We start from the raw sequence: 13119 nt of genomic DNA, 5'->3' as shown, positions 1-13119 counted from the left end.
CTCCTTGAGCAGTTATAATTTATATGCGCCCATATTCCTTTAATTTGCTCAGCTTCAAGCATCTGTCTAATCAATTCCTAAATGTTGGACCTGATAGCTCTTTCTACAATCTCTCAACACTTTGTGTGAATAGCTTTTTTTAAAAAAAAAATTAATCTGTCAAATATGACTACCAAGCAACTAAGAAACAAAATTTTCTAGTCCTCAGGCAGTCAAACAGTTTGCGGACGATACAAAAATGGGTGGAGGTGCAGATAGCGAGGAGGATTGTCAGAGGATCTGTATCCTGCTGTGATCAGTTGGAGGCATGGGCAGAGAAATGGTAGGTGGTGTTTAATCCAGACAAATGTGAGGTGATGCATTTTGGAACATCAAGTACAGGTGGAAATTACACAATGAATGGCTGAACTCTTAGGAGTATTTATCTGCAGAAGGATCTGGGTGTGCAGTCCACACTGAAGGTGTGATCACTGAAGGTGGTAGCACATGTAGTTAAGGTAGTAAAAAAGGCCAATGGCATGCTTGCCTTCATTGGAAGGGGCACGAAGTATAAGGATAGACAAATGATGCTATAGCTTTACAGAATTTTAGTTATGCCACACAATATTGCCTACAGGTCTTGTCACAACACTACCAGAAGGATGTGAATGCTTTGGAGAGGGTACAAAAAAGGTTTACCAGGATGTTGCCTGGTATGGAGGATTTTAACTATGAGGAAAGGTTGGATAGACTGGGTTTGTTTTCACTGGAACGCAGGAGGTTAAGGGGTGACCTGATAGAAGTTTATAAGATTGTGAGTAGCATGGATAGAGTGCAAAATATGAGGCTTTTTCCTCAGGTGGCAGAGTCCACAAGAGATGTGAGAGGCAAGTTTTTCACACAAAGGGTGGGAGTACCTGGAACTAGTTGCCAGAGGTGGTGGTGGAAAGACACAATAGCAGCATTCAAGCAACATCTGGATGAATAATGAAAAGAAAGGTATTAGAGGGATATGGATCCTGTAAGTAAAGACAATTTTAGCATGGATGGACATGATGTGTCTGCACAGCCTGTTCCTGTACTGTTTTGTTCTTTGTTCCTAAACCAATGTCAGCTCTAACTCTTGCACAAATGCCATCCTTGATAAACGATGCCAACTCTCTACCTTTACCTAGCTTCCTATTCTTCTTGAATGTCATATGTCCTTCAATATTCAGCCAATCCTCTTATTCCTGCAGGCACAAAGTGTGAATCAATATATTTACTGTATTAAGAATACTGCATTCATGCAGAGTCAGAGCTTTAATTTTGTCTTGATGCCATCTTTACAACAACTGGTCTTGACGGTTAGTATATGCTAAGGTTTTGTTTGCTCTGTCGCTTACTGCAATTTCCAGACTCTGATTTCCAATGTTCCTCTCAGATTGTCTCTACTCTTTGATAGATCACATTTTCCCCTCTATTTAGTTTAAAACCTCCACTATTTGTATGGCTCACAAGACGAATTGACACAACATGGTTCAGGTGTGGATCATTACAAATAGTACTCCCACTTTCCCCAACAGTGATACCAAGTTGCTCCTAAACCAGAAACCACCTCTCCGAGCCTCATATTCATCTCTCTAATTTTACATACTCTAGGCCAATTTGGTTGTGGCTCAGGTAATATTCTGGAGGTTGTAACCTTGAGGTTCTGCTTTTCAATTTAGTGCTTAGCTCCTCATACTGCCTATCCAGAACATCTTTTCAGGTTCACCTATATCACTGGTACCCAACTGGACCACAACAACAGGATCCTTCCTAGTTCACTTGCAAGCTCCTTTCCAAATACGAGATGATGTCCCAAACCCTGGCACAGCTGTGTTCCTCTTTGCTGCAGACAACTGTGTCAATGTCCCCTATTTCATATTTTGAGTTGCACTCCCTACTTGAGTGGCTTCCTGTTTGATGGTCAGTTTGCTCATCTATTCAGCAGTGCCCATTCTCAACCAAACCGGCTGAGTGAACCTGAATCCTACTGGGCAACTGCAGTAGCTGACACCGTCATCTGGGTCCCTTGACTTGCCTTATCTACAGTCACATCCTTCTGACCAGTGAACAACTCAGAAAACTACCTAAAGTGCTGTGTCTACCTCCTGATACATAGAATCTAAATAACTTTCCATAATGCATTATAGGGTGTGTAGTTCAGCCTCCAGCTGAAATACTGGCTTGTGGCAACGTGAATACCAACACTGACTGCTGACATATTTGGGGAGAAAGTGAGGTCTGCAGATGCTGGAGATCAGAGCTGAAAATGTGTTGCTGGAAAAGCGCAGCAGGTCAGGCAGCATCCAGGGGACAGGAGAATCGACGTTTTGGGCATAAGCCCTTCTTCAGGGCTAATGTCTATTTGTGTATGTCTATTTTCTCCTCTTTCACATTCTATAATTCTTCTCAAAACATCCAAGTTTAGACAACGACTGAGATCATGAGCCTACTTTGTTAGGAATAACTGAAAGGAAGCACTTTTAATCTAAGGGTCACGACAGTTTAAGCGGTGGACAGACATTTAACTAATTCAGCCATTTTTGGAATATTATCTTCCTTGTTGATCAAAGGTTATATTTGGATCAGATAGTTCAAAGGAAGGAATGTTTCATTACAAAAATTGAAGCTCACCTATTGCAGCAGCATCAGTAATTTCTCTCAGCACCTCTTTCTCCATTTCTGGGTGGTTACAAATGTCATTCCAGGTTCCTATTATTCCCTTCTGTTGAGCCAGAGCTAATAACTGCTTCTGATTAGGCACCACAAAACTGATGACATAAGATTGATCACTGAAAAGGCAGAAACATAATCATTAACCATGAGTGACTGATAAGTCTTTAGAAGGAAAGAAAATTAATTAGATTCAAAAAACTTTACATCAAAATTTATTAAAAACTCCACATTATGTTCAGATACAACTGACAGCTTACGACGAGAGGTGGATATATTTTTCAGCATTATCATAAATGTAGATAATTTTCCAGTTGTGCAGTACAAATGGCATGATAGAAATAAAGATGGCATTCGCTTTTGAAAAATGAAATACATAGATTCATACCTTTTTGCATCAGGGTATATGCCGATAGTTAAACTTGCCATTTTTTACAGAGCGACTTGCCATTAAGATTACAGCAAGACAAATTAGTGTCTGAGACTAGAGTTAACAGGGCAATGTGAAATTGGTAAAAGAAAGAGAAATAAAGATTGGAAAAGATTGTGTTAAGAGGCAGTAAGAGTAGACAGACACAAAGGAAAATTGTAAAAATTAACAAAAATTTGCAATAATTAAAAAACTTAAAGGAATATAATAGTTAACTTCCAATACCAGAAAAGGTTGAATTTCAGTAATCAATACTTACTATATCTTCTAAAAGAGCAGTGAAGAATTAAAATGGCTTAAATTTCAATGGTGAGTGCGTATCAACATTGTAAGTACAGCAACTACATGCTGTTTAATACTTGCCAGCAGTTAGCCAGACAATAAGGTGTAATTTGTAATATGATATATGGGCCAGCAACCTTTTAATTTTTGCATTTCGCATTTGCCCTTGCCTAAAATTGCTGTGACATTCACACATAAATAATAGTGTGTCAATTGTTCCATTGTTACTTTGACAACAAATTATGACCCAACATTGGCATGGGGCAGAATTTTTAAAAACTTCATACTGAGCAACTGGCCAAATCCAAAAGGTGTTAAACAGAGGAAAAAGTGACATAAGCCTGCAATAGTTCTCTTTGTACTGACCTGTAAATGGAACAACAAACCTGGTGGAAAATTGCCCCCCCCACTGCAATCCCCTTTAAAGCATTTTCTAGGGCAGATAGATGAAAGAAAACTCAGCAAAAAAAAGGTTTCCACATAAATAGCTTAGATTTACTGACTGTATCTAAATTCTAAATAATCATCGAGGAACACAGCAATTTTAGCATTTCACTCAAAAAGGATTTTGCATAATTCTTACCTGTTTGCATAGGCACAGATATTATCTATTAATGGGCTGTTCTTCAAAGCTGACTCCACCTTTCCCAGGGCAACATATTCTCCAGCCTGCAACTTCACAAGATCTTTCTTGCGATCTACAAAATATATAACTGTAGTTATAATAGTAGCTCTTGAAATAAAACTATATCTCAAAATTCATTATCTATCCATCAACATCCAATGTGGATAATGATTTTACCTAAATCCAAACTTAACTGTACCTTCAAAATATGACAATATTATGAACTTGGCAACTTTTGGCTATAAAGTTCTCACTCCCCTTAAAATGTATTTTTTAAGATATACTGTTAATTAGTGACTAAGATTTCAGTGTGTTATGTTTGCCATTTAATTAATAATCATGTTTGGCATTTTCAGATCAGCTTTTGAGACAACATCGTGTAAATGCTATACTAACAGCTGTTACCTGAGATTAGTTGTAATATTTTTTAATGCCATAGGAAATACCAACTCAATAAACAGAAGTTTTTTTTCTATTTAAATGTCATAAAGGAGGAAAGTGATGTAGAGGTGTGTTGGCAGGGTTAATAAATGAAACAAAAATATCCTAGGGGGTCTTGACTGGAGATTTGGAGAGGTTGTTTCCTCTTAAGGAAGAATTTATAATCTGGAATCACAGGTTTTAAAATGAGGGGTTTTTCACTTGAGAGACTTGATGTTTATTTTTTTCCTAAGAATCTTTGGAACTCTCTTCCCGAAAAGGTTGTGGCACCAGTCCTTGAATATTCAAGCCAAATAGAAACATTGTAAGAAAGGAAGAAAGATTATCACAGTAGGCAGCAATGTGGATTTGAAGTCACAACCAGATCAGCCATGATCTTACTGAATGGCTGAGCAGGCTCAATGGGCTGAATGGCCTACTACTCTTAACTCATAAAATTGCAGTTCCAAAGACCCAGACAACTAAAAGAATAGTCATCAGATGTGGAGCAAATATAATTATGGAAGCAAGAGAACACAGAAATAGAGCAACACAGCTATGCCTGAGATTTGTGGGGCTCAAGGAGACTGCAGATATGGGGAGCAGCGAGGCCATGGAGCAATTTCAAATAACTAGGACATTTCTTAATTGGAAGCCAATGTGTCAAAGAATATATATTTTTCAGGGAAACAGAACTTGCTGCAAACAGCACAGGAATTTTGGATGACCTTGTTTAGAGGACAGAATGAGAAAATCAGTCAGGAGAATCTATGGTGACCCATCATCTGCTGCTTCCACTCTTGTTGCTTGGCCAGTGTGAACTACTGGCCTGCCTTTTCCTATTTCAAATCACCAGAATGAGAGATTATGCAGCGGAACCCTGTTCAAGGGACATACTGCAGACAATCCCTCAATTGGTCAAAATCTTCTTCAGAATCCCCACAACTTCTATAAGGATTCCAGTGGTTCTCCAGCTTGATATGGCTGCACAGGAGTATCATTTGTCACAGTGAAAGAGGCATACTTTCCCCTGTAATGATCTTGCTACACATGCAGTATCAAATATTCAGGGATGTTACCTTCTCAGAAAATTAGGCTGTGGCAGCGGTGTAAAAGCATTCCTGTCACTGGCAGCTGGAAGCACACTGATGGAGTGATATCCTTTTCTATTTAACTATTGTATCCTTCTGGCTCATGTTCTAGTACCTTAATGGCATCACACAGCTGGGAACCTGGAAAATGCTGCAAAATCCTATGCTCGCTCCTGTTTGGTTCAATAGATCAATGAGGAAGGTGGTGCACTGTTTTACTCCAGACAGCATAGGATTCATAACCTGCTAAATGCAGCTGTAGACTGATATTTCCTGTAACAATCTAGAAATCTTCAGTGGCAAAGAAATACAGGGCTATGCTGACTTCGATGGACATTGGCAAAGCTTGATTGCCCACGGTCCATTTGGAAGCAGCATTTATTTGATCAGGCTCCAGAGATCTACAATTACCACTCTTCACCTACATGCCTTCTCAGATAGGTCAAAGATTATAACACTTGGTTTATAAACCAAGTGTGCAGATCATGATCATTCCCAAGGAGCTCAACCTGAAACTGGTGTCTTCTGATGTTCGCCTACTGCTAATGGCAGCAATTGTGAAGGCTTTCTTCAATCAGAAAAAGTAGCAATAATTTCACCAGTTGTAAGATTATTAAGTAACCTTATTTCGATACTTTAGCCAAAAAATAAAGGATTCATTGAAATAGAGAAAAAGGAAAATTGATAGACATGTTACAAATCAAAAGGAAAAACCAAAAGAACAGCGGATGCTGGAAATCAGAAACAGAAACCACTCAAAAGTTTGAAGTTCTGCTTTATATCAAGGACTAGTATAGAGAGGAGAATATGCTTTGATGCATTCGCGATGCATATTGCCTGTTTCCTAAAAGTGAATTGTGAACATTTTTTAAAAGTATCACAGCGGGCTAGCAGCATGTTGCAAATATCCTTAATCTGCTAACCACAATGCTAATAGAACACCTATTAACCAAAATCGCTGCAGTAACATTGTTAACATGATCTCAATATCTCTTGGTGAGGTTCATCATTTTCAGGACCAGTGGGCTTGGGAACAGAATGGAATTTAATACATTGGAAACTTTAGCACTATACAGGCAGAATTAGTTAATCCTTTTGTGACACTGGAGATTTTTCATCTTGGAATTTCCTTGGAGGTGTCAGCACTGGTTATATATGATTCAAGGGAATGCTTGCAAAAGGGCTGCACCTTGCTGTCAGTCAAAGGAATGGCCTTCTACCAGTCATGCTACTTCTAAACCCTGGTTTAATAATCTAATAATGAAATTTGAAAGTCAACAGAATTATTTAAAACAAGTTTTGTTTTCACTTCTAAAGATCCAAGACATTGAAGCTCCACAACGGCTCAGATTAACTACTGACTTAGTCAGGTGAAATGATACAAAATGGGAAGTCAAACAGATCGTGGTTCAAAGGTTGCTCAAATGCCTACGATCTTTAACTTGATACCTCATCTAAATCCTGATAATGTATGAAAAAGGGATGTGTATCTTTCTATCGAAAGTACAATAAATAATTCTAACAATGGAGAGCATACATCTTTATATAAAACTAGTTGCCACCAATACCATTTTATGTTACAATGTTAAGTTCTTAGAGAAGTATGAATTGGGAAATTAGAAAAATAAATGGAGATTAAGTTAATTACATTTGTGTAAAATATTTGCATCAGATCCAAATTGCCCATTATGCTCGGAGACAGTGTTTAAGTAAACAGCTGCTTCCAGATGTTTGCTGACTGCTTACTAACAGGGAAACAGCTCAGAATGTTAACTAAATCCTGGAGGCAACTTTGCAGTTAAACATATGGCAATGCTTTAGTAGGAGCACTTGTAGTTCTCAGAAGGGCACAAAGATATAATTCCTAATAAAATCTGGCATTTTTAATTGTTGACAAATGCATTTTCCCAAGATTAAACCAAGTTTCTGCCAATTACAAGTCAAAGACAGAAAAGAAAAAATTTAAGGGCAGCCACACAGAAAATATTCAATAGACATACGTATTTAGAACTCTGTGGGAAGCTACAGAAGTGATTGCTGGGCCCCTTGCTGAGGTATTTGTGTCATCGATAGAGACAGGTGAGGTGCTAGAAGACTGAAGGTTGGTTAACATGGTGCCACCACATAAGGTAATAAGGATAAGCAAGGGAACTACAGACCAGTGAGCCTGATATCAGTGGTGGGCAAGTTGTTTGAGGGAATCTTGAACAACAGGATTTATACGTATTTGGAAAGGCAAAGACTAATTAGGGAAAATCAACATGGCTTTATGCATAGGAAACAGTGTCTCACTAACTTGATTGAGTTTTTTGAAGAAGGACATCGGTTAGGCCACTTTTGGAATACTGTGTGCAATTCTGGTCTCCCTCCTATTGGAAGTATGTTGTGAAGGTTGAAAGCATTCAGAAAAGATTTACAAGGATGCTGCCAAGATTAGAGGATTTGAGCTACAGGGGGAGGCTGAATATGCTGGGGCTGTTTTCCCTGAAGCGTTGGAGGCTCAAGAGTGATCTCATGGAGGTTTTTAAAATCATGAGTGGCATGGATAGGGTAAGTAAACAAGGTTTTATCCCTGGGATGGATGAGTCATAGAGATATACAGTACGGAAATAGACCCTTCCGTTGAACTCGTCCGAAACCATGCCCTCAAGCTCTGGACTCCTGGACGGCATAGGCTTAGGGTGAGAAAGGAAATATTTAAGATATACCTAAGGAGCAACTTTTTCACACGTAGGGTGATACACATACGAAATGGGCTCAGGGGAAGTGGAGGCGGCTAGTGCAGTTGCAACATTTAAAAGGCATCTGGATGGGTATATGAATAGGAAGGGTTTAGAGGGATATGAACCAAGTGCTGGCAAATGGGACCAGATTAGGTAAGGACATCTGGTCAACATGGACAAGTTGGACCAAAGGGTCTGTTTCTGTGCTGTACATCTATGACTCTAAGCAACAAAGATTGATGAGGGCAGAGCAGTGGACATGATCTATATGGACTTCAGTTAGGCATTTAACAAGGTTCCCCATGGGTGACTGGTTAGCAAGGTTAGATCACATGGAATACAGGGAAAACTAGCCACTTGGATACAGAACTGGCTTGAAGATAGAAGACAGAAGATGGTGGTCAGGAGTTGCTTTTCAGACTGGAGGCCTGTGACCAGCAGTGTGCCACAAGGATCAGTGCTGGTCATCTGCTTTTTATCATTTTATATAAATGATTTTGATGTGAACATAGGAAGTGTCATTCGTAAATTTGCAGATGACACCAAAATTGGAGACGGAGTGGACAGCAAAGATTTTCTTAGAGTACAACGGAATCTTGATCAGACAGGCCATTGGGCTGAGAAGTGGCAGATAGAATTTAATGTATATAACTGTGAGGTGCTGCATATTGAAAGGGCAAATCAGGGCAGGACTTATACACTTAATGGTAAGGTCCTGGAGTATTGCTGAACAGAGACGTTGGAGCGCAGGTTCATAGTTCCTTGAAAGTGGAGTCACAGATAGATAGGATAGTGAAGGTGGCATTTGGTATGCTCACCTTTATTAGCTAGTGCATTGAATATAGGAGTTGGGAGGTTATGTTTGTATGTTGCAGCTGTACAGGACACTGGTCAGGTCACTATTAGTATTCTGTGTGCAATTCTGGTCTCTCTGCTTTAGGATGGATGCTGTGAAACTTGAAAACGTTCACAATATATTTTAAGAATGCTACCCGGGTTGGAGAATTTGAGTTATAAGGAGAGGTTGAATAGAGTGGGACTATTTTCCCTGGAGCATCGGAGGCTGAGGGCTGACCTTATAGACTTTTATAAAATCATCAGGACTGTGGACAGAACAGATAGGCAAGGTCTTTTCCCCAGGGTGGGGAGGTCCAAAATAAAGGGCACAAGTTTAAGGTGCGAGGGGAAAGATTTAAAAGGGACCTAAGCGGCAACTTTTTCATGCAGAGTGGTGCATGTGTGGAATGAGCTGCCAGAGAAGTGGAGGAGGCTTTTTCAATTATAACATTTAAAAGGCATCTGAATGAGTATATGAATAGGAAGAATTTAGAGGGATATGAGCCAAATGCTGACAAATGAGACTAGATTTTTAGGATATCTGGTCGACATGGACGAGTTGGACTGAAGGGCCTGTTTCTGTGCTGCACATATCCATGTCTCTACTTATGGAACTGAAACCTTCTAAACAAAACAGTTTGCAATAATGTTTCAGCCCATCTATTTCTTCTATTCAAACACATCAATACAAAAAAAAACTTATGGACTACTGCAATTGGATATTCACTGGAAATTTAAATGCTAAAGTTTACCTACTATATCTACAAGCTCTTCAGATACTAACCAATGACCTTAAGGCATCCATCATCTTGAAATTCGCCTATATCGCCAGTACAAAACCATGCCTGTCCATCCTTGTCTACAAAATAATCTTCCAGTGTTTTGGATTTATTCTTGAAGTAGCCCAGGGTAACATTTGGGCCACCAATAAGAATTTCTCCTCTAGCATGTGGCTTGTCATATACGGTATATCCACCTGGTCAGAAAGAAAAAAAATGTAGACTTCATTCTGAACAACACAAATTATCAGCAAATTTATTTCATATTTTTAACAAATCTATCACTTTAAATATTTTGGCCTAAGTCTTGTCATGTCAACTCTTACAATATTCACCACAACTGGAATTTTATTTCATTCCATATTAGCAAGGTTACCTTAATAATAGTTTAGCTCCATTTTAACCTAACACAATTACTAAGAACTTGCATTTTAACTCCTCCCAGTGATTCTAGTATAAAACCATTAGATTAACACTGTGACACGTATATTTTGCTGTTATCATAGAGAATGTGTACAAACCCCATGCTGTCCTTGAGATGTCTGACACTATTTTGGCTTTAAAAAGGCATTCTCTCACCTGGACACCGTTGAGCCACTTGATCAAGTCCTCAGGGATGTAAATCTGGCCCCTTCCCCACTCCAGCTCCAGCCCCAGAGCTATCAGTCAGAGGCCACCAGCTCTCCTGTACAGGCAGTACCATCAGGAGCAGTGGCTGCTTTGAGTAACTGAGAGGCCTTCACTAGAGATTGCCACTGGATTCCTGGAGTTAGGTGCAGTTGGGAATGGAGTCAGATGGAAAGGTGAGGGGACAAGCCTCCTTGACCAACAGGTTACTGACAAATCCAACAAGGTTTACTTGGTGGCTGTGGGTCTGGGAGACCCAAGAGAACTTGTTAAATCCTTCAGTCACCATTAAATCCTGGTCTGCCTTCACCCATATATAGCTCATCTACATCTATGCCTTCATCATCTTTAGACCTAACAACTCCAATTCTATCTATACTGGTGTGCCCATCACATTGCATTTACCACAAATAAAGTCATTCAAAACTTTTATTTTTAAAACACATATCCTAACTTGCACTAAGTCTTGTTCACAGATCATTCTGGGGCACACAGATCTATAATGGCTCATTCTGTCAGTGCATTTATTTTTAAGATTCACATCCTGGTTTTCAATTCCATCATGGTATCAACCTTCCCAACTTTAGTAACCTTCGCTGGTGTTGCTACTCTTGAAGATCTCTGTACTCTTCCAATTCTGGCATCTTATGCAACTCTGATTTTATTCTCTCCATTACCCTCCCTAAGCCTCTGCACCTCTTGACTTGCTGTGAACACTTCTTTGATCATCTATCCTAATACCTTCTCAAATAGTTCTGTTAACCTTTGCTTGAAAGCTACTCCTGTAAACCATATTGCGATGTCCTATGGTGTCAAAGGCACCACAAAAATGCATGTTGATGTCGTGCACTGTGATATAAACAATGATATTTATATATATTTGAAATCAATTATTGGCAACTCAAGGTTATTAGAGACTTATGGAAATTTTTTTTAGCTTAATGAAACATCGACAGCTTAGAGTGAGACTTTTGCATTTTAGTTTTGACTTTGAAATTTGGGCAGTCCTGTGAAGTTCTTTGAATAAAAAGTCAGATAGACAAATGTTCCTGAAAAATGAATGGCATACAGTGAACCATATTACTTTAGACAGTCAGTCCCAGACCAGAAATGTTGGGATAAAATCCTGAAGAGGTTATTAAAACTCAGCACATTTTTGCAAGTTTGTGATAGCTCCAAGAAGAAGCCATCTTAAGTCCCAGTCTAAAACTTGAAGACACAAATGACTTAAACCTACTGAGGTGTTGGATATGGTGACTCTGGTGTATCATACAAGTGATGTTTTAGGTACTAAACCAGGGATGTGCTTTGGGTACTATACTAAAGCTATTTTGTTTATTTTCAATTTATAAGAGAGAGTGTTTTGAGATTACTATGTTGTTAAAAATCTTTGAAGTTGAATTACAAGTAATGGTTTGGTTTGTTCCATTTTATCTTTAGCTCCTTGGTTAGTAAAGATTTGTTTTATTGTTGAAGCAAAATCTGCAACATTGTATTCTTATGTTTCAGTAAGAAGCCACTTATCTATTAAGCCAGGTTCTGTTTTGAATCTGACTTGTCCAGTAATAGCATTAATTGGGATCATAACGGTAACAATACATTATAACCCATAGCTGGAACAAACTATAACTTAGTAGGGCTGCAAAAATTGCAATTTGTTAATGGAAAATATTACCCAAAATACATTTGCTTTCTTGGATGCTTAATATGGACATAACAAAATTGAAACTAAGTTTTATTTCTTAATGGAAATTCTGTATTCTTTTATTTGAAGTCAGTGACATTGCTCACCTTCTTCCCAGTTTTTTAGCGTAATCTCACAGCATGGTAGTGGAGCTCCAACACGACCAGTGGTGTAATCAAATACTAAAACCAAAATATGCATGAAGTACATGTTTTTATAAATCTATGAAGATATTATAATACATTATTACAACAGTCAAATACGGACTCTTAAATATGGACAAGGTAACGCAATAAATAAAGAACTTCCAAGATGATAATGTTACATCAACTATGTTTTCCCAATCTCTATCCTCTATTGTCTTAAATCCTTGATGTTAGAATGAAAACAAAAAAAAAATCTGTTTATTTCTTAAATATACGCTGCAAAATCCTGAGTTTACAACCTAATTTTCGTAAAATCTATCCAGTGTATCCTATTAATATTGTGCACATCTGAATTTTTATGAAAATGGTTTTGATAGAGATTTTTTCAAAAGGTTAATGAAAACATGATTTTCTAGTTTGTGCTTTGGTTCAAATCTTTCAATGAAGGCGATGTGATAATTACACCAGTTATGAACAAATTATTGCAGACTTTCCTGACAGAGAAAAACATTTTTAGCAGGGCCCAATTTGTCATTTAGAGAAAAGTCCACTATTTTTTCACAGCATAGTGAATCAGTGCAAATGTTACAAAATCTGAGTTATAAATATTAATATTTCATCTTTTTAAAGAGTATTTAATCTTCAATTTGCATTCAACATTTTTGCATCGAGTTCCTACACAACTACAGCGGAACCTTGATCATCCAAGTATCAGATTTTCTGAAGGAGATCGAGATCCTGATAGAAACATTAGGTCAAAGAGCTGTTTCAATGCTTATTGCATCTTTTGTTTACA

At 38.3% G+C, this 13119-nt stretch overlaps 1 protein-coding gene across 2 annotated transcripts in view; it reads right to left on the bottom strand.

Moving 5' to 3' along the window:
* LOC122555853 (long-chain-fatty-acid--CoA ligase 3-like) overlaps positions 1–13119 on the bottom strand; it is a 130380-nt gene that overhangs the window by 2882 nt on the left and 114379 nt on the right. For both annotated transcript variants that reach the window (XM_043702058.1, XM_043702059.1), the window contains 4 exons: positions 12285–12359; positions 9872–10063; positions 3975–4089; positions 2641–2798 (listed from right to left, as the gene is read on the bottom strand). In XM_043702058.1, coding sequence (XP_043557993.1) covers positions 2641–2798; positions 3975–4089; positions 9872–10063; positions 12285–12359 — 540 coding nt within the window. The remainder of the gene's footprint in view (positions 1–2640; positions 2799–3974; positions 4090–9871; positions 10064–12284; positions 12360–13119) is intronic.

The sequence above is a fragment of the Chiloscyllium plagiosum genome, chromosome 13 (genome assembly GCF_004010195.1).
Source record: "Chiloscyllium plagiosum isolate BGI_BamShark_2017 chromosome 13, ASM401019v2, whole genome shotgun sequence".
Taxonomy (NCBI): domain Eukaryota; kingdom Metazoa; phylum Chordata; class Chondrichthyes; order Orectolobiformes; family Hemiscylliidae; genus Chiloscyllium; species Chiloscyllium plagiosum.
This window is presented reverse-complemented; position numbering and strand designations above follow the sequence as displayed.